The following is a 20,676-nucleotide window of genomic DNA, read 5'->3' as shown; positions in this document are numbered from 1 at the left end:
TGAAATGACCTGTAATTGCATCTAGTGCTTCTTTAGCAGGAGTCATTCCACTAATGAATATTTCCATTATTTTAAGCCTCTGCTCTTCTGGCAAGTCTTTACACTAGATATTGGAACATTGCTGTGATGATTTGACTGCATTCAGCCACAAGAGCATCCCATTCTACTGGCAATGGCAACAGAATGGAGACTATAAAAACTGTATGGGCGCAACAGAACAACTGAGTTAGCAATAGGTTCAACTTTATGCAGCTGCAGTCCCTAATTAGAAGGGCTGTCTGGATACTTTTGGATAAGAGCAGTTAGTTTTGGTCAGAGGAGTGTATAAAACTGCAAAGCAGTTATTGAGATCGTTTTGTTTGGCTTGTTTTGGCCACTAGGGGGCAGCAAGTACACACTTGCCCAGAGCGGTGGGCAGCCCTATCCACGGCGCCCGGGGAGCAGTCGGGGGTTAGGTGTCTTGCTCAAGGACACCTCAGTCATGGACTGTCGGCTCTGGGGATCGAACTGGCAACCTTCCGGTCACAGGGCCAGATCCCTAACCTCCAGCCCACGACTGCCCAAAATGGAACGTTCCTTATTTATAACACAGTAAATAACAATCTTCCCTTTATGTTCATCCCTGACTGAAAAGGGGAATTCCACCGATTTTCAAAATTTCTGCCTTATTCATTCACTGAGACGTGAACAGAGTCAGAGTGGTTTGGTGTGAAGTGGTTCATTGCAGAGAAATTCGCAGACTCAGATGTCTTTACAGTGGTGGTGATGGGAACCAGGGGTCACTATGTCTAGAACACAAATACAGACACTTTATTTATTATCCAGAACCACCAGTGAACCTACACGAGTCGGAATTTTATATGTAATGCCGATGATGGTAAAATAAATAAATCACATTCTTTGGTGACTATTTTGCCTCTTGACGCCCTGCATGTTCCCCTGCACTCGAAATTTTGTGTTATATGTTCCTGCGAGCTTTTAGAGGTGTTAAAAGCTTAAGATGTCTGGTTCCTATCACCACCACTGTAAACAATTCTAACTCCAAGGCCCAGTCCCATTTCTTCTTCTTACCCCTACCCCTTTCTTTCGAGTGTCACCGTAACCCCTTGGAACTGAGTTATAAGAGGTAGTGGCTAAAATCTTCCCTCTGAAATGGGACAAACCTCAGTGACGGCAGAGGAGGGGAAAGTTCAGCTCCTCACTGCTGGGCTTTAGTTACATTTAGGGATCATACGCCTTCAAAGAGGGGGGCAATTATTTATTATCACCCCCCCCTAATTCTTCAGTGATATGAAGCTGAAGTCAGAGATTCTCCAGATTCTTGTTTAGAATTTTTCCGTTCCACCTTAAATCTTAAATGGTGTAGCAGTTACATTCTGGCGCTCCAGTTGTCAGAACTGCCAGTCTATTTAAGGTGGAATGGGAAAGTTAGCTAGCCAGCTCACGAAACATTAGCAGGCTTTTTTATGCTTGTTATGAAGAAAACGACCAAAATCCACTGAAATGACATTAAACTATGATAAATATGATGGTTATTGTAATTTTTAATTGAGAAAATTCACATTTGTGGGTTTCTTTGGTCTCTCGTTCAGCCGTCTCGCCGGCTTTTCTTTTTTTCTCATATCTCTGTTTGGAGTCTCTGAAAAACCTCCGTCTGGAGGGCCATGCAGCCCCAACCTTTCGCCCTACCCCTCTATGTCAACAAGAATCGGGACACCCCACCCCTAGACGTGAGCGCACAAAACAGAGGGCTAAGGGCCAAGTGGTAGGGGAGAGGGGTGAAATGGGACTGGGCCTAGGTTTCACTAGAACGCAGCATTTCACACCAGGCCTCTCTGAGTGACTTTGCTTGAATTAAAAATAGTTGTGTAAGGTCCCAATTTGCTTATATTATGATAAATCAGGTACAGTTGAAATATACATTTTTATGCAGCATGTCAATACTTAATATACGACACTAACAGCAGTATTTTATTGGTTCCATGATATTTATATTCATATAAAATGTACACATGAATCACACATACAGTAACGAGCAGCCTCAGGTGTAGTGGATATACAGTGTGTTTCTGACAACAATGCTGAATTTGTTACTTATATTTGTTCTGCTTATATTTATTCTGTAATTTACCTATAAAATGTAATATTTCATTAATATTATCCATATCATTTTCATCGTGGCCCGTTTGGTTTTACTGGTGTGGTAATAAAACTCTAAAAACTACTTCTGGACCTTCGTCATGTGGAATCTTTAATGATGCCGTGATGAGCTTATATGTAATAATGGGAAGTGAATGTTGTCTTTTCACAGACTGACACGTTTCATCCTGTCAGATGATCTAGTGTAGGTGCTAGATTAGTAGAGCACGACGTTTTCCATTATCATGATAAACATGACATCACCCAATGCTTTTCTGGGTTTATTGTGGACACGGTCAGCATTTAAGGAACACTGACCAACTACACATTCAGCACAAAGATATAATTAGTATGTATTTATATTTGCCATAATTAGTCCTATTTTAGTTTGCATGTTCTCCCCCAGTCCAAAGACATGCAGTCAGGCCAGTTGGACATGCTACATTGCCCCTGGGTGTGAGTGTCGGTCTGTCTGCCCTGCGATGGGCTGGCGACCTGTCCAGGGTGTATCCTGCCTTCTGCCCGATGACCACTGGGATAGGCTCCATTCTGATGCTCGGTCTACACGTCATATATACATATATATAAAATCATATAAATAATAAACAGTGATTTTCTGGATGTTGGTGTGTGTGTTTACCCATTTCCAAGCCTCTCCTCGAGGAAGCCCAGTATTATATGTAGTTATAAAGCAGCTCCTGGTTTGACCAATCAGTGCTCAGTAAATTGAGCTCATGATGTAATTGATGATATTAACGAGTCTCTGTGGCGGCTGTGAAGGTGTCCAGGAAAAATATGGACCCAAGAAATTCTTGTTACTGTTTATTGTTTTTCTGTTTATTTGAATGATGAATGTGACTTTATTCTAATGTATATTGTGATAAACTCACTGCTGAGGTAAAGTATTAGAAAATTTGCTTAGATGCCTAAAACTTTCACACAGTACTGTACAATGTTAAAATATATATATATACACATATAAAAAACAACCAAACAAAAAAAAAAAAACACTGCTACAGTTTCAAAGCGTACCAGTTCACATGGTCCATGTTTGGAAACGGATATGGATATGGTTTTTAAAAAGCGTTCCTACATCATTGACGCTCTTAGTACGAACTGCGGGTGTATTTCATGCAAAATGAGCCAAATTCAACCCAACCAAGCTGCTGACCTTCAACTGTTCCCTCATACATTTACGCAATATGGACCATAAAACTGGATCACAGTGCACCAACCCAGCTGATAAAGTCAAAGTTTTTACATTAACCTGTGATTACGTTGTTTTCGTACCTTGTAATATCGTGACTGGAGGCTTATTTTGATAAAATCGCCCTTTATTCTTCCGAATAATTTCACCCGTTTCTCTCTTTCACTCTTCCAGCTTCACTGGCTGTGTTTACATGCAAAGACTTTTGCCAATCCGATTGACTACAATCAGATTACAGACTCAGACTGAGGTGTTTTTGCTCACTCTGCTCAACAATCTGACGAAAATCTTTGTTTACATGCTCGCCACAAGTAATCCTTTGCAAAATGACGCGCATGCGTGGAGTAGTGCTCAGAGTAAACGTTACCATGAGAGCGAACATCACGTGAGGTCCAGTCAGAGTGAGATGAGCAGCAGTGAGCAGTGCTTGTGTATTTTATTGCTTTAAACTGACGTCAGACTCAGAAAAACGTCCTTCGGATGCACTTATAAAGGAAGACGTCCTGCTCTGAGACACATAAGCTGGCCGTCCGTCCCCCCGCCGTCTTTTAAAGCTCAGAGTATAAACCTCGTCTCCTCCGCTGACCTTTCGCTGTTTCGCGACGCGCATGCGCAGAACGTTCTTACACCTTCCGATTGGAGTGTAATCGGATTCAGGCGTTTACACGGCTATTATTCTTCTATTTAACGGATTATTCAGAGGTTTACACACCTCGTTCAATCGGATAGATATTGTATTCCGATTGGCCTCAATTAGTATTTATTATTAGTCTATTAGTCGGATTATTAACGGATTATCAGACTGCATGTAAACGCGGCTACTGAGTAACGATAATAAACACAAACCGTGTTCGGTAAACACATTGACAGCCAATGAGAATGGAAATCCCGCCTCCTGTTAACATTTCCTGATGGCTGATTGGCTCATTGCTATGCCTGTCGTAGAACGGAGGGAGCTGATTGGTCAGCGCCACTCGGTTGCTCTTCAGTCATCGATGAGTTTCGCAGCCAGGACGTTAAAAATCACATCAGAAAAAGGGGAAAAAAGATTTGAGCATTTTCCAAAAAAAAGACAAGAAACAAAAACTACAAATCGGAATAAAATCATTTATTTCAGGTACACTGTCAAAAAAGGTGGTTCTTCAAGGGTTGGTAAGACAATGGTTCTACACAGAACCATTTCATGCTAAATGGTTCTTTGCATGGTGAAATGGTTCTTTGGATTGATGGAGAGGGTAGTGTATATGGTTCAATACAGAACGTGTTTGGAAAGGGTTCTTCTTTTGTTCCAAGCTTGACATTATTGACAGAAGAACCCTTATCAAAAGGGTTCTACACAGAACCATGTGTAACACATTCTCCAGCAGTCTGAAGAGCCATTTCACCAGGCAAAGAGCCCTTTAAGCGTGCATGGTTCTTTGAGCGTTCATGATGCTACATAGAACCATTTCCTAAAGAACCCTTAAAGCACCGTCGGTTTAAGAGTAAGGCAAAGTACGCTCATGTTTCTAGATAGAACCATTAAATAGGAACAATTATTATAGAACCCTCGAAGAACCATTTTTTAAGTTTGTACATTTAATGCAAAAAAAAGTCGAATGCTAAAACAACTCAACATCAGCTCAAAGGGAAACTGCATCAAATGTTCACATTTTTCTGCAGAATTCAATCGTAAAACAAAATAAAAGCGCCAGTCCAGAGAAACCTGGTCAGTTGGTCACAGCAGTAGTGGTGACAGGATCCAGACGTCCAAAGCTCTGAAAGCTCCCTTACAGAAAACCATTACATGAAAAGGTTATGAATTCGCCGCCTGGTGCCCGAGACGTCGTTTCACAATAGTTGTGCGAAGGTTTTGGGCTAAAATATATATTTTATAAACCCACTAAAGGCTGAGAGGTACATGCAAAGTGTTTTGAGGCAAAATAGTTACCAAAAAAACCTTAATTTTTCAGATTTAATCATTTTCAGATTGCGCAGAAATTCAAAAAAATTCGGTGGAATAACAGTGAGAATTGTGAAACAGTCCATTTTACTGCCGTCAAAGCAGCTTATGAACAAATGTTAAACAGCAAACCGTTTTACTGCCGGACTCAAATGATATAAATGCCTTAAAAACCATTAGGCCTCATATATTACAGTGAAAAACCACTAAACCAACACTCACATACGTACAAATCTGAGGTTTCCTTCCCAGCACCCTAAAGATCCCACGGTGGAACCAGAGGGGAAACCGCAAAATGAGCATGTTCTATTTTTAAAACAACAGCCTATTGACCTCATTATCGAATCAGCACCTAATAAACTCTGAAAAAGGCAAACGAGCCTGAATCTTACAGGATGAGGTTTAGACAATGTGCTTTCCAACCTTCGAGGTGACGTTCACGCAGGAGCCTCCTGATGAGCTGTGGTGGTTGGTCTCACACCTCTGATCAACAGCAATTAGCTCTTACTTTTCCATCCACGATGGCTTTTGTATTCCACTCACAGAAAAAAAACATTAATGACAGGTGGACAAATGAAACATCAAGTCGTTAAAAAGACGCAAAACCTTTTAAGTCCAGCAACAGACAAGGCCCTCAACTCCATATAAAGTGAAGAGGATCTTCTCGTTCGTCTCAGATGTTCTGGTTGGTGATGAGTTTCTGCATCCTCTTGATTTTGCGCTTGTTTTTGGGCATGGGCTTATCGTACAGGCCGTTCTTCAGCAGGTGTTCTTTGCTGTGGTGCACCTGAGCGCCATGCTGCAGCTGGAAAGAACACAGTGCTCGCAGGGGCTTCAGCAGAACCTGTGAAATGACGTGAAAAAGACAGAAGAACTCAAGCCAGAGTCTATTTGCACTTGCGGCCCATGTCCAGATAACGTCCAGGTGGGATTTAATCGCCTTCCATTTACACCTAGCCTAGACAGACAGAAATCTGATTCATAAGTTTTACAGTTATGCTTTTCAGAAGAACAGGTTTAAAGAAATTTCTGAGTGACTAGACAGCAATTTGTCTTGGTTGTGTTTTATACTTAACCTCTTTATGGCTTGTGGCTATGACTGTGTGTATATATATATATATATCACACGTCCTCGAGTGTCTATTGCTTTTATACGACAGTTAAATAAATACAGTAAGAAATTAATAAGGTGGTTCGTGAACGCGGCGTTTAATATACTTTAATGTTCAGTTCCTTTCTTTGTGGCAAAGTAAGAAGTAAAAACGTTCAGACGGCTCAAGTGTCTCCTACAGCTGTCAGAGTCGTTGCTTGGCAACAGCGTCTCAGAGGAGTGATAGTGTTTGTGAAAAATCTGTGATGTTATGGTGAAATAACAGCACAGCTAGAACGCTGCTCCACCAATCAGCTCGCGTGGCCGAAACTAAGGGTTGTATAATATATATATAAATAAAGGCACAGGACACCGTTTAATTTTATTTGTTTATGCTGTCACAAGCCTCCACGGTGCGGTGCTGAATGTGGTGTTTGTTGTGGATTTTCTCAGCAAACACAATTTGTTTGAGATGACGCCCAGAGCTAAAAGTTGATGATAGTTTACTGACCTGTGACTTTTGATTCACCCTGTGTGTGTGTGTGTGTGTGTGTGTGTGTGTGTGTGTGTGTGTGCGTATAGCTGTTGTCCGAAGAAAACCTCCTTTTTTGGCATTTTTCAGTCTTTGACACAACCTGAAAGTACCTGCTACCCTTTACACAGCATGAAAATTTCATGGAGATGAAAAAAGAAAAGGCCCAAAGTCTGGTTCCACTGACTTACATTTAAAGTAATATAAAAAAAATCTAGCTCCATTAACTTCTATTCAAAGTTAAGAATGTTTGTTCCTTCAGGAGCAACATATATTTCCAGAAGGATTTTGTTGGAAGCAGCGCTGAGGCAAACTGGATTTCTGTCTAACACAGATTCATCATTCATTTATGTGGCGAGGGGTTAACAGAATACTGATAAGTCTTTTCTGTACATCATCTCAATACGAGATGAATGAAATGACGACTGTGATTGACGATCTTTACCCACCTCTTGTATGGCTTGGTTTCTCTCCATAATGGACAAAGTAACAGCAGCACATTCTAGAGTGGACAGGCACATGTTGGTGGGCTGAGTACGTATCACATACTGACTGGAAGGGGCGCTATTTAACTGCACCTGGAAGGCAAGAGCACAGATTACACTGCAAAATTTGCATGTCTAAAGGTTGGCTCAGAAAAAGGTTCAGCTCTGGGGACTGACCTGTTTGGGTAAACGGAAGAGGGCGTTTCTGAGGAACATGTCCTTGGCTTGGCTCCACGTGCCATCTATAATGATGACGTTGTGTGGAGAGGTAGTGAAGTCTCTGCCCAAGTCCTCCAGGTTTTCAGCATCAGATCCAGGATAGAGAATGAGTGTGTGTTTGTCTCTGCACACTGCCGCCAGCTCAGGGTGCCTGAGGGAAAGATTACATGTCAGTAGGGCCGGGCATTTTTGATAATGATATCAAAACTTTGACTTTGATATAGATTTCTAGAAGCTTTCCCAAATCCTTTTCTTCAATTACAAACTAAAAGTTGGTATATTTACTGACCGTAACTTACTGCACACTAATCAAGAGGGACTAATGGTGATGAAACACATACCGAATGTAATTTGGACAATCACCAGTTTAGATTTTGGAGCAAGCTGCTTTTTGGCTCACTCATGCTGATTAGACTGACTTCTTGGGTACAGAAATTTGGTAATGAAAAATACCAAATAAAGTGGAATTTTGGATACAGGACAGGAGTTTATCAAACTATCCCACCTCTACTCGTGACCTCAACTTACATTTCGAGATGAATACGGAGTACTAATCCAACGCAAGGCAAAATGAAATAAAAACATGGGTAAAAAACAGCGATCGTTCTTTGGCTAAGACTGAGAACGCGGACCTTTCTTCATTAAATCTTCTTCCAACTAGAACGTTACATTTTCCTTTGGGTAAGCAGGCTGCCAGGAGAGGAACGGTCCGGAGCACACGACTCTCCTGACGGGAGAGAGAAGAGGACGATTATCCAGGGAAAACAGGAAGCCAACCTAAACCAATACTTCAGAATCAGACAGACAGACAGACCGACAGACAGACAGGCAGACAGATAGATAGACAGACCAAAAGATAGATAGATAGATAGATAGATAGACAGATAGACAGATAGACAGATAGATAGACAGATAGACAGACAAAACAATAGATGTAGACGGATAGATAGATAGACAGACCGATAGATAGACAGACGGATAGATAGATGGATAGATAGACGGATTGATAGATAGACAGACAGACAAAACAATAGATGTAGACGGCTAGATAGATAGATAGATAGATAGATACAGATAGATAGATAGATAGATAGATAGATAGATAGATAGATAGACAAAACAATAGATGTAGACGGATAGATAGACAGACCTATAGATAGATAGATAGATAGATAGATAGATGGATAGATAGACAGATAGATGGATAGAAAGACAGATAGACAGATAGATAGATAGACAAAACAATAGATGTAGACGGATAGATAGATAGATAGATAGATAGATAGATAGATAGATAGATAGATAGATAGATAGATAGATAGACGGACGGACGGACAGATAGACAGACAGACAGATAGACAGACAGACAGATAGACAGATAGACAGACAGATGTCTGAGCACAGACATGAGTAGGAGTTGCAGTAATGAGGGTAAAGTAATGAATGAAAGATACAGATTAAACTGTGTGAACACAAACAGTCAACTGCGCAAACCAGCATCACTGCAGCTCATAAAAAAATTTACACAATAAAACTGCCACTAAAATATATTTTATATACCGTTATTTGGGGTCTGTCTTCATAAGATCAATGTTTATTCTTCCAACACACTGTAATCATTATTCCACCCAACAGCCTGAACACTCATATTGGTTACTTGATTTAGACCGAGCGACAAGTCATGAGTGCTTTCACTTTGCTTTGCTTTCTGACCTCTGCAGGGTGCTGGACGATGTACAGGCAGGTAGACACCTCCAGTGGGTCGACAGGCAGAAACGGACACAAGCAAACCTTCTCTGGACGGCTGTGGGTGAAAAAGACAATCCAGGTTAGTGAAAGAAACAGTACAATCCAGTACAGGAACCACCTGCAGGCTGTATTAGTTAGAATAAAGTAATATGTTAGTAAGTTATTAACTGGTCTGATTTATTCAGATAGTCAGTAAATATGAAGTTACACACCGGTCAGGCAGAACATCATGACCACCTCCTCGTTTCTACGCTCACTGTCCACTTTATCAGCTCCACTGACCGTATAGCTGGTCTTTGTAGTTCTACAGTTACAGACTGTAGTCCATCTGTTTCTCTGATACTCTGTTACCCTGTTCTTCAGTGGTCAGGACCCCCATGGACCCTCACAGAGCAGGTACTATTTGGGTGGTGGGTCATTCTGAGCACTGCAGTAACACTGACGTGGTGGTGGTGTGTTAGTGTGTGTTGTGCTGTTACGAGTAGATCGGACACAGCAGTGCTGCTGGAGTTATTGCGGTGTGTCTTAATGCTTCATGATGAGCTCTGGGCTAATTGTGCCTTAGTTAAACCCGAGTTACCACTATTAGGATGAAAAATTCCAAAGTGAACACGACAACGAAACTTCATAAGCAATCCATAAAAAAGATGCTGTGTAAGAAGGGGAGCCAACTTGCATCAATGTTTTGCTTCTAACAGTAAAAATAACACGATATTGAACAGAACAGTGTGTTCAACACGCTTTTTAGAACTGAATTATAGTCATTTTTGCAAAGATATACAAAGGCTTACTTACGTCACAACTGGAGAAAACAACATTACTCTGTTCTGGTTTATCCGTCTGAATTTTCGTGACCAAATCGTAAGGCGAATTATTCAGTAACTGCATGAAATAAATGTAATTCTTATTTTATTTATGTATTTTTTTGTAAAAGCTCCTCTCAAATGAACAGATCGTGTGTTTTATGATCTCCACATCACTACACGCTCACAATTCACTGCTGAACGCCAAAAATCTCGGCCGCTCTTTGTGTTGTTTTCTAAAAGTGATGTTTCCAGAGCAGATCACTGAAGAGACGCCGTCTGTTTATAGTTTAGAGCCCAGATTTGGGGAAAAACGGGTCGACTTTCAGTAGAAAAACAAAGTTCAGCTTCTTTTATTATAAGGGTTTAAAATGACGTCACCGTCTATTAGACTGGAGAGAAGAGCTACAGCCTCATACGACACCCAGCTTCTGAATGGAGCTTATGGAATATGAACGTTATGAAGAACATGACCAAGTGCGCTTTGGAGCCACCGGTGGTCCCGAGGAGCTGAAGAGGTTGAAATAAAATAAAAATATTAAACGCTGACTTATCGCCATCGGTGTGGGCTGGTTTATCTTTGCTTCTCATTTCTGTAGCTGTTCTAGCACCTAGAAGTCTTTTGGAAGACAAACCAGGACTTTAGACGCAAACTTCATGTCCATAGGTCTGTAGATACCTGCTCAGTCTCTTCTGAAATCAGCAGGGAGTTTCGTATTTGCCAAGACGCAAACAGAGTCATTCAGACTGGTTAGACGTGAAGATGCTCAGTTCTCGAGAAACTTACTAAATTAGAATTGGTCACAGTGGTTGTGATAGGAACCAGACATCTGGAGAGTTTTGTGCCTTTAAAGGCTGCCTCACAGAAATTATTACAGGCATTAAGACTTTGTTTTATTAGAGTTTTGACATAAACAATGTTTGATCAAAGTATGCATTTATGTAGCTTATGCAAATCATGCATATTAATCACTATTTCATCATCCTGTACATGCTATGCAGACATAATGACCCCTGGTTCCCTTCACCACCACTGTAAACAAACCTCGATCAAGTGAGTTTCCTACAGTCAAACCACTCTGAATGACTCTGTTTACATCTCAACCACTGAATTACACAAAATTTGATTACTTGGTGGCATTTCCCTTCAACCGACTGCGCCTCTCTAATCTGACCCACCAGCAGCGAGAGCAGGTCGGTCTCCGCTCGCTCTCCTCCACCGGCAGCTCGGACAGGTCCAAGAACACGCCGCCGGCGTCCTCTTCATCCTGTGGGGGTAAACCTGGGGCAGTTAGACTGGCAGGAGGCCCAGCATTACCCCCACCGGGGGCAGAAAAACGCTCACACATGCCCCACCGGGGCAAACACCTCCACCAAGCCAACCAGGGAAACGTGAACTCCACATACAGCGACACTGACAAAGGACGGATTTCAAAATAAATGCCACGGCCGGCTTAACAGTAGTAGTAGCAGTAGTAGTAGTAGTAACGATAATAACAATAAAAATAAGAACCACCACGTCTTTCTGATTAATTACACGTTAGAATACATTATTTACTTGCTCATGAAATCACTATAAAATATCTCACATGAAACCTAAGCTTCTTTCTGTGCAATATTCACCTAAAATACGCCCTGAAATGTTATTCCAACGTTTAACTCCCATAGCAGTAATTAATTATTTTCTGTATTTCGTTTTTTGTTTGTTTGTTTTATTTCTTTTTGCGCCTCTTAATTTTCTGTCTTTATTTCGCGGCATTTTATTTTGTTTTATTTTCCATCCATCCATCCATTTTCTAAGCCGCTTCTCCCTCGCTCATTTTCGTCATTTATTTATGCATTGTTTTGTTTCACGATCGCTGATTTTATCGAACGCTTTTCATCGGCTTTTATTTTGAAAAATGAACTTGAAGCCGTTGAAACGGAATGGCAGCGTCGGTGGAGCTGCGCAGGATTTCCTTGGCGACACATGGATAAAAACAGGTCTAAATCCGCTGTAAAGTGATTTAAAGTGAGTTATATTGTAACCGGACGCGGGAGGGAGGATTACCGTTGTTGTCTTACTGGCGGTTCTGTCCGTTTCGTCGCTTTGTTTCACCGCGCCGTGGCTGCGAAGCTGAAGTCAGCGCCTTATTCGGATTTTTCCGTTCCACCTTAAATGGGACAACACTTGCTTTCTGGTGTCCGGCTCCAGAATGCAAATGCTGCGCCGTTTAAGGTGGAACGGTGGAATCCGAACAAGAAGTTCGGCTTCAGCCTCCTGCTGTGGTTTGAAGAGCAGATGTGGCTTCAGCTGAAGACGTGGGGTTTTAATCATTCTGGGCTGTCGGTTTGTCTGGGTTTGTCTGGGTGGTTGGTTAGTGTAGTGGGTAACACTGCTGCCTTCTACACTGTAGACAGGGGGTTCAGTGCCCCGCCTGGGTAACCACCCTACACTATACCAATAAGAGTCCTTGGGCAAGACTCCTAACACCACCTTCGCCTCCCTGTGTAAAACGATCAAACTGTAAGTCGCTCTGGATCAGAGCGTCAGCCAAATGCCATAAATGTAATGTAATGTAATGTAATGGATATCAGTTCTGCCCTCATATTTCCAGAAATCAATAGAGTTGTTCTTTTACAGCAGGAGACCTTTGGCTCAAGCTCCTCCTAAATCTAGATCTTTTTCAGCAACACTAGCAAACATTACTCATTTAGGCTTACAGTAAACAGTAAACAGGTTAATATAGCAGAATATAACAGAACCAAATGTAAACAATACAAATCGGAGATATTTTCTGATATTGTACACCGATCACCAATAAGCTGCACTTATTAACTTTATATGGGTGCACGTTGTAGTTCTACAATTACAGACTGTAGTCAACCCCCCCCCCATCCCCCGCCCAGCAGCACTGCTGTGTCTGATCTACTTGTACCAGCACAACACACCCTAACACGCCACCATCGGTGTCACTGCAGTGCTGACAATGATCCACCTCCCAGACGATACATGCTCTGTGGTGGTCCTATGAGGGTTCTCGCCGCTGAAGTGAAGGATGAAAGAGAGAAAAAGGTAGAACCGCAAAGTGCAGCTACACAGTAAGTGGAGCTGATAAAATGGACAATGAGGATAGAAACGAGGAGGTGGTGATCACGTTACTCCTGATCGGTGTATTTTAATGGTAAATAATATTGAAGTTTATTTGTAGTTCACAGTTAAAATAGAGGTTAAAATGAAGACGAAGCTATAAACTCTGTTTATCCACATAATCTACTCGTGATTCTTAATTTAAGGCTGAAGATGGCAATGAAATGTTGGCTTTGTGTCGGCTGTTGGTTTGTAATGTTTAATTTTAAGTGATTTTAGAGCCGAATTGCCTGTGAAATGTGTCTGGATCAGTGCTTTCCTATGCACACTGTCTTGCAGTGTGTAGAGTTAATCTCTTCAGCTCCTCGGGACCACCGGTGGGTCCAAAGCGCACCTGGTCATGTTCTTCATAACGTTCATGTTCAATAAGCTCCATTCAGAAGCTGGGCGTCGTGTGAGGCTGTAGCTCTTCTCTCCAGTCTAATAGACGGTGACGTCATTTTAAACCCTTATAATAAAAGAAGCTGAACTTTGTTTTTCTACTGAAAGTCGAGCCGTTTTTCCCCAAATCTGGGCTCTAAACTATAAACAGACGGCGTCTCTTCAGTGATCTGCTCTGGAAACATCACTTTTAGAGAATAACACAAAGAGCGGCGGAGATTTTTGGCTTTCAGCAGTAAATTGTAACCATAGAGCGATATGTGATCATAAAACACACGTTCTGTTAGTTTGAGAGGAGCTTTTACACAAAAAAAAAATAAAAACATGAAAACATTAATTTCATGCAGTTACTGAATAATTTGCCTTACTTATTGGTCACGAAAATTCAGACGGACAAATCAATATACACCCTGGAGAATAAACGTATGAATGCTGCGTAACAGTTCTGAGTAAAGTCAAGGCAGATCTGAAATGAAGACCCTTAAATCACGTGTGCGAGTGACTTACAGCTTCTCTGACTTTATGTTCCAGCAGGAGACCATGATCCGCAGGTCCAGGATCAGCGTCCGGCCGAACGTAAAGCCTACAGGCAGGGTGCCGGCGACCTCTCGAGATGCGTCCCAGGATAATCCCCAAGCGGCCCAAGCCCCTGCTGAGCTCGCTCACGATGCAGGGGTCAAGCCCGCGGGTGATGAGGTCAGGCCTGCTCCCTCTGCTCCAGCAGCGGAGCCGAATAATAGTAATAATAATGCAGAAATCCAGAGCGACAGCATAATGACTGAACCAGAGCTCAGCAATCCTGCAGGGTGAGAGATTTACGTTCTGCATTCACTGGGTGATGCTGGGGGCCCTGTCTGACCAGTGTTAATGCCTGTGAGTGACCGTCACCTTTTGTTTTTGCACGGTGTCCTACACTGTTGGCTGATCAATCGTGTTGATTTGGCACCAGCAGCCAGCGATGCAAATCAGTGAAACACAGCATAGATGATTTTTTCTGACATCTGATACGTCAGACTTTAGCGTTACTCGTGTCTTCTGATTTTTTGTGTGTGTGTAATGATAAAATAGTGATGGGTTAGGGTTAGTACTACACCCTCCATGTGTCTCTCTGGCACTAATGAATTAAAACAAATGCATTTTATGCTGGAACCCTTTCTTAAAACTATGGCTCAGCAATGTCTCAGACATTAAGTGACTCACTTGAAAGCATTTAATGTAATAAGTTTTGTGTGAAGGAGCTTTTAGAGGCATTAACCTCCTCAGATATCTGGTTCCCGTCACCACCTCTGTTGCTTAAGGTTTGCATAGGATGAAGTATTTTACATCAAACTACTCTGAAAGACGTTGCTTACATGGTAATGATATGCATTTTTACGAACGGATGAAATTCCCCATTAATGCTGTGGTTTAGGTTGAGCCAGACTTGCTTTGTAATCACAGCCTGTTTAGTGTTGTGGATACTTTAAAAATGCAATGTAAATGTAAATGACTGACCAATCAGAGCCCCTTTGTCATAGTTGCAGGCCAAATGTGCATCGTACCTGCGGCAGGGCAAAAAAGCTTATATGACCCACAACAGGTTGACTGCGCAGTCTCAGTCCAGGAAAATGACTGTGTGTGGTTCATTTGTAGGGATGCTGCATCCCAAAACACCACCCCCAGCTCTGCATCCATGAGTGGCCCTCAACGGAGAAAGCGCTTTACTGTTTTGCCGAACTTCACCAAACCCCGAACTTCCTCTGCCCCTGCTCCCACTCACACCTCTTCCAGGACCCCCAAATCTCCTGTTAAAGCTGCAGTATCCACCCCAGAACCTCCTGAGACTACAGCCCTAGCCCCTGCTCCACAGGTAATACAATTAAAATAATACAAATTCTGATATTGTTAGTAGTAGTAGAAGTGTTCCATATATATGGACTATATACGAAATCAAAAGAGAAATAAAACATGAAAATAAAAAATAAGACGGTACACGTTTAACGCTTTTAAACAGACCGTAAAGCAGTATTAATTGAGAGTGTTTTAAAATTATTTTAAAAGGGCCGGTAGGTTCACTCAGGTTTTTAATTAGAGGATTCCAGAGCACTTACAAGTAACATTTGCATAATATATATATATATACATCGGTACTAACACTGAACAGCTGCAGGCATTATAAAAGCAACCCATTTATGGATTTATACCCATTATTAAGAGCTTTCAAACAACAATAACCACTGTACGGTAACTTCGTGGTAACAATAGCTGATTGCATGTAGGCCCATTAAGACTTTCTTATTTTATGAACTTATTTTGAAAAATTGATACATTTTCTTCAGTTTCTTCTTAAGTAGTTTATTGTTTGAAGTTAAATGCAGAAAAAATGTATTGCTTTTTTCAAATCGGCTGGACCGTTTCATAGTGTATTTTGTCAGTTGAATGATATGGGTATGGTTTAAAAAAAGTACTGTTAGATATATGAGTAGAAATATGAGTAGAAGGTGGTCTAGATACCTGAGATTATGTGGTCAGATTGTTATTTACCCCATTTCTGTCATTCTGTGTTTGTTGTCATTGCACAGTGTGCAACGAAATTGAGCAGCATTTGCAAGTGCAGATTTAAGGGGGAAAAAGTATCAAAAATCTTAAATATAAAGAAAAAGGACTATAAAACTATATACTCTAAAACAGTCAATAGACAATAGACGGGTGAGGTAGCAGTTGTAGTTGCACATTCCTTGGACAGCTTATAGCGTTATATAATATCGCACACCTAAGAACACACACACACACACACACACACACACACACACACACACACACACACACATATAGATCCTACTCTTTTATTAGGCATATTGATTGATTAATTTAACAATTTCCTCAGATTTGTGTCAGGCTCAGGCAAGCTTAGTGAAGAAAGGAAATTAAAAAATTCAGTGATGGACCTTAATGGTTTACTTTGTTGTCATTTTCTGCCACAGGCCGCGTCAGAAAGTCGAGGTAAAAGGAGGCTCTCTGGAGGAGGAAGGCAGCCCAAAGCCCGGCTCAAACCGGTGGCTCCGCTTCAGGTTAGCTCAGAGGCTCCTGCTGCCTCTTTAGAGCAAGACCGGGGGCCGCCATCGGCCAATCAGAATGCAGGATCTTCCTGCCCTTCTGAAGAAATCCAGTCAGAGCCTGTAGCCCCTGCTGGAAACCTGCCCCAGTCTCACCAGCCCCAGTTGGTTCCGTCAGAAAAAGAGACAGTTATACAAGAGCAGAATGATGGTGTTTCTCCAGAGAAAAGTCGGTCCATTCCCCAAAAAGAAAACGCAGAACCCCGCGCCACAGCGCATGTACCGCAGGCCCTGAGGACCATCAATGACCCAACGGACCGACTCAGGCTAGCAAAGGCCAAGAAACTCAGGGAGCTTCTAAAGAAAGAGATGAATAAAGACAAGGTGAGTTTGTGTTTGTGCTTCGCTGTTAAATGCATGGATTTAATTATTATTATTATTATCAATTATTGCTTCTTTATAAGAGACCAGGAGTGATAAATAGCAAAATCAGCAGGAGCGAGAAGAACAATCATTTCTGGCTTCAGGTCAAGGTTTTTGGAACAATTTCCATCTGATTCATTGATTACTGCGTACAGTATTTTGGAAATTTTGACACGTTTCTTTTTACTTAGAAAAGAACTTAAAAGTGCGAAACGTGATTATAAGCTTGAATACTTCAATTCTGGCCAACCTGCTCTTTACTGACGTTTGACCGTAGCAGAAAGAAAAGCACGAAAGGCCCAAAATAGGGATCAAAGAGCGGAAATCGGCAAAAGACCACACCAAGATGACCATGAGAGAGCTCATTTACTACCTACCTTCAACCAATCCAATGAAGTAAGTGACGGTTTCCTGATACCTCGTTCGTGTTGGCCTGTGTGATTTAAGTCGTGTTGGCATGATCATCATGAGCTGTGTACCTTTAGAGCAGTGAAGAACTGCGTTTATCATGAAAGGATTTTAGACTGATTATAGTGAGCCTGTAAACAACGACAACCAGTACACAATAACGGCATGAACTCTAGTCCTCGTGTCCTCGTGTTCCCTCTTCGTTTGCCTTTGCAAATCATTAGTTTTTTCGTTGCCCGTTTTGCACAATCGATCTGCTGATTTGATGGTGCATTTTGTGATTTGTGAACCTCAGAACAACCCAGATAAGATGTTAGACCATCCTGTCTCATTTTCATGTCACGGTTAAGAGTTTCTCTTCCTCTCGTGCCTTTTTTCTTCGCAGGTCTTATGTAGAGGAGGAGCAGAGAACAAGTGAAACTGTGTTGCCTCCTCCTCCAAAAGCAGCGTAAGACATCCTGTGCATATGAACACTAATACATTAATAAAATAAAGAGTATTTTATATATAAATGCGTTTAAAAAAATAAGATATATAAGATTTATATAGTAAATATCTTGCTGCTACCTTGTATCTTCACAATGGTAACTTTAGAGGGGAAGGAAAAAAAGTACTTTACATGTAAGTCAATGGAACCAGACATTTTTATAATGATATAACTATAATAATTATATCCAAAAAAAAAAAAATATATATATATATATAAATGATTTTCTAAAATAATTTCTTCATAATTAAGTCAATGAGATTAAACAAAGTCATTCAGACTGGCTTGTGATGCTTAGTTCCAGGGATACCTGCTGACAGTGGTGATAATAAAAACCAGACGTCTGAAGAGTTTAATCCCTCTAAAAGCTCCATCTCAGAAAGTTATTAGAGGAAATTGTTATGAATACACTGTGTTGGACTGACTTTGATGTAAAAAGGACTTTTAAAATCCATTTTTGGCTGAGAGGTACATGCAGGGCGTTGTAAGGAAAATAATCCTCAGAGAAAACGGAATCTGTTTTTTCCCAATTAACACCTGTTTACTGTCATTAATGTTAGAAAGAAAACATGGTTTAGTTTTGTGTGGTGAAAAAAGGCTTCATTTGCAGCGTAGGCATCGCAACCCCTGTTTCCTGTCACCACCACTGTAGAGAGATATACGGCGATGAACCACTCGGATTCATTTGTTTACATTTCACTGATTGAACTCTCCCTAAAAAAAAATCACGGCCTCCATGCTCAGTAATCCTCGTGAAAATTGGAGCCAAATTCTGTCATTATTAAGATAATGTGAGTGGATCCGAGTTTTTAATGTTAAAGGTTCATCTGTGGTGTGACTTTGCGTGGTAGTCGAATGTAGACATTTATTTAATTTAAAAATTAGTGCATACTGTATTAAATGTTATTATACATACAGCCGCTCTACCCAAGCTCGTCATGTTTCTGCTTGGGATTCTATGGTATGGTTTTTGTGTTTCTTGTCTACATGTCTGCCTCTTATTGCTTTGTGTTTTGAAAATGTATAACCAGTCCTTGAAAAGCGCTATATAAGTATTATTATTACTATTATTACTATTACTATTATTACCATTATTATACTAGAATACAGTATAAACATCTGCTTTTAGTGTATAAGTCTCTGCATGGCTTAACTCCCAGCTGTTTGGCTGAATTGCTTGAGCCCTGTGTTCCTGCACGGGCCCTAAGATCTGCCGATCAGCTTCGGCTGGTGGTCTCCAAGTCGAGGCTGAAACAGAGGGGGGGGGGGCCGAGCGTTTGCTGTGGCTGCCCCGAAACTGTGGAATGAGCTGCCGCTGCAGATTCGATTGGCACCCACTCTGTCACGTTTTAAATCTAGCCTGACATTGACATTATTATTATAACCCCTTATAACATTTTAAAATCAGTGCTGTTGAATCGCCACCTTCGGTCATGTTTATGTCCCTCTCTGATCAGCAGTCTGCTCTTTGTCCAGTCCTACAGTGGCCCCACCTGTGCCCCCAGAGAGAGGCGAGGAGGATGGTGAGCAAGAGGAGGAAACGCCAGGCAGTGAAACCAGAGAGGAGGAACCGTTACTAGCCCCCAGAGTGAAGGTGGCAGAGGATGGATCATTGATTATAGATGAAGAGAGGTCAGTGTCACCCACGAAACAGCTGGACAGAATGGTCAGTGAGATATTTGTACTGTCCTCTTCCTGCAGATGGTTTGGCTGAAGCCTGATGCAGTAAAGAAAAAAAAAAGAAAAATGACAATCGTTTGTAAACAATTGTAGTTATTAAAGATGTCGCTGTTCAATCTGAAAGATCAGTATCGTAGCCAACCCACGCATATTTTAATTGATCGGCATTGTCGGTACTGATCCTGGTCCTATTTTGATCATTTGTTTTACCCCACTGTGCTCTGTTTATGCAACATCTATGGAGGTACCTCAGGCAGATGTTCTCCACCTGTGACATTGTGTCATAACATGACTGCATGTACAGGTGGTAAAAGTGCTTTCAAAGGTGCTTCATTATAGAACGGTTATTTCACATGTGTAGTCCACAAAAAATTGCATCACTTTGAGCATAACATTGACAAAAGTCAGTATTAAAGACGTTATAAAATGGTAATTTCAAAAAGGTTTTGTGAAAATAAGGGACTTTTACAGAAAGATTTTATTATTATTATTATTATTATTATTATATTGAGTAATTGACAGTCTAGTATAGGTGTCTTTAATTAAAATTCAGTAAGTTCTAGTTAGAGAAAATTTCCTCAAGCGAAGGTCCAGAACATCATAATGTCTAACTGGCATCATGACTCAGTGCCATATACTGTTTACTGAAGTAGCCGAGTAGAAATATCAACATCTTATACAGTCAAACTGAACATCAGATCAAATAAAGTCCAGTTCGGTCAGATTTCAACAACATTTACTGAACATCAGATCAAATAAAGTCCAGTTCAGTCAGATTTCAACAACATTTACTGAACATCAGATCAAATAAAGTCCAGTTCGGTCAGATTTCAGCAACATTTACTGAACATCAGATCAAATAAAGTCCAGTTCGGTCAGATTTCAACAACATTTACTGAACATCAGATCAAATAAAGTCCAGTTCGGTCAGATTTCACCAACATTTACTGAACATCAGATCAAATA

General features: G+C 41.1%; 2 protein-coding genes across 7 annotated transcripts in view; one reads left to right on the top strand and one right to left on the bottom strand.

The window, feature by feature from the left end:
* Positions 1 to 5,792: 5,792 nt before the first annotated feature.
* dtwd2 (DTW domain containing 2) lies at positions 5,793 to 11,515 on the bottom strand. Its single transcript, XM_017685084.2, has 6 exons — positions 11,346 to 11,515; positions 9,328 to 9,418; positions 8,247 to 8,341; positions 7,573 to 7,765; positions 7,360 to 7,488; positions 5,793 to 6,132 (listed from the first exon to the last, which is right to left on the bottom strand). The coding sequence occupies exons 1-6, from the start codon at positions 11,513 to 11,515 to the stop codon at positions 5,962 to 5,964; spliced, it is 849 nt and encodes a 282-aa protein (XP_017540573.2). The 3' UTR covers positions 5,793 to 5,961.
* Positions 11,516 to 12,072: 557 nt separating this feature from the next.
* The window catches only part of zgc:162472 (uncharacterized protein LOC553495 homolog), a 35,555-nt gene continuing 26,951 nt past the window's right edge, over positions 12,073 to 20,676 (top strand). For 3 of the 6 annotated variants that reach the window (XM_037546032.1, XM_037546027.1, XM_037546031.1), the window contains exons 1-7: positions 12,085 to 12,177; positions 14,209 to 14,483; positions 15,310 to 15,526; positions 16,641 to 17,096; positions 17,413 to 17,531; positions 17,929 to 17,991; positions 19,507 to 19,662. In XM_037546032.1, the coding sequence (XP_037401929.1) occupies positions 14,218 to 14,483; positions 15,310 to 15,526; positions 16,641 to 17,096; positions 17,413 to 17,531; positions 17,929 to 17,991; positions 19,507 to 19,662 (1,277 nt within the window). In that variant the 5' untranslated portion in view covers positions 12,085 to 12,177; positions 14,209 to 14,217. Of the gene's footprint in view, positions 12,178 to 14,208; positions 14,484 to 15,309; positions 15,527 to 16,640; positions 17,097 to 17,412; positions 17,532 to 17,928; positions 17,992 to 19,506; positions 19,663 to 20,676 lie in introns of all 6 variants that reach the window. The other 3 variants (XM_037546028.1, XM_037546029.1, XM_037546030.1) reach the window with 3 other exon arrangements.

The sequence above is a fragment of the Pygocentrus nattereri genome, chromosome 16 (genome assembly GCF_015220715.1).
Source record: "Pygocentrus nattereri isolate fPygNat1 chromosome 16, fPygNat1.pri, whole genome shotgun sequence".
NCBI lineage: Eukaryota > Metazoa > Chordata > Actinopteri > Characiformes > Serrasalmidae > Pygocentrus > Pygocentrus nattereri.
This window is presented reverse-complemented; position numbering and strand designations above follow the sequence as displayed.

What these genes read in the sequence shown, in the direction of transcription:
- dtwd2 (XM_017685084.2), bottom strand. Translation starts at nt 11,515, where the DNA reads ATGTGTGAGCGTTTTTCTGCCCCCGGTGGGGGTAATGCTGGGCCTCCT. An exon ending in CCGACCTGCTCTCGCTGCTG is followed by an intron (nt 9,419 to 11,345) that starts GTGGGTCAGATT and finishes TTTCACCCACAG; the next exon opens with CCGTCCAGAGAAGGTTTGCT. An exon ending in GAAACCAAGCCATACAAGAG is followed by an intron (nt 6,133 to 7,359) that starts GTGGGTAAAGAT and finishes GTCATTTCACAG; the next exon opens with GTTCTGCTGAAGCCCCTGCG.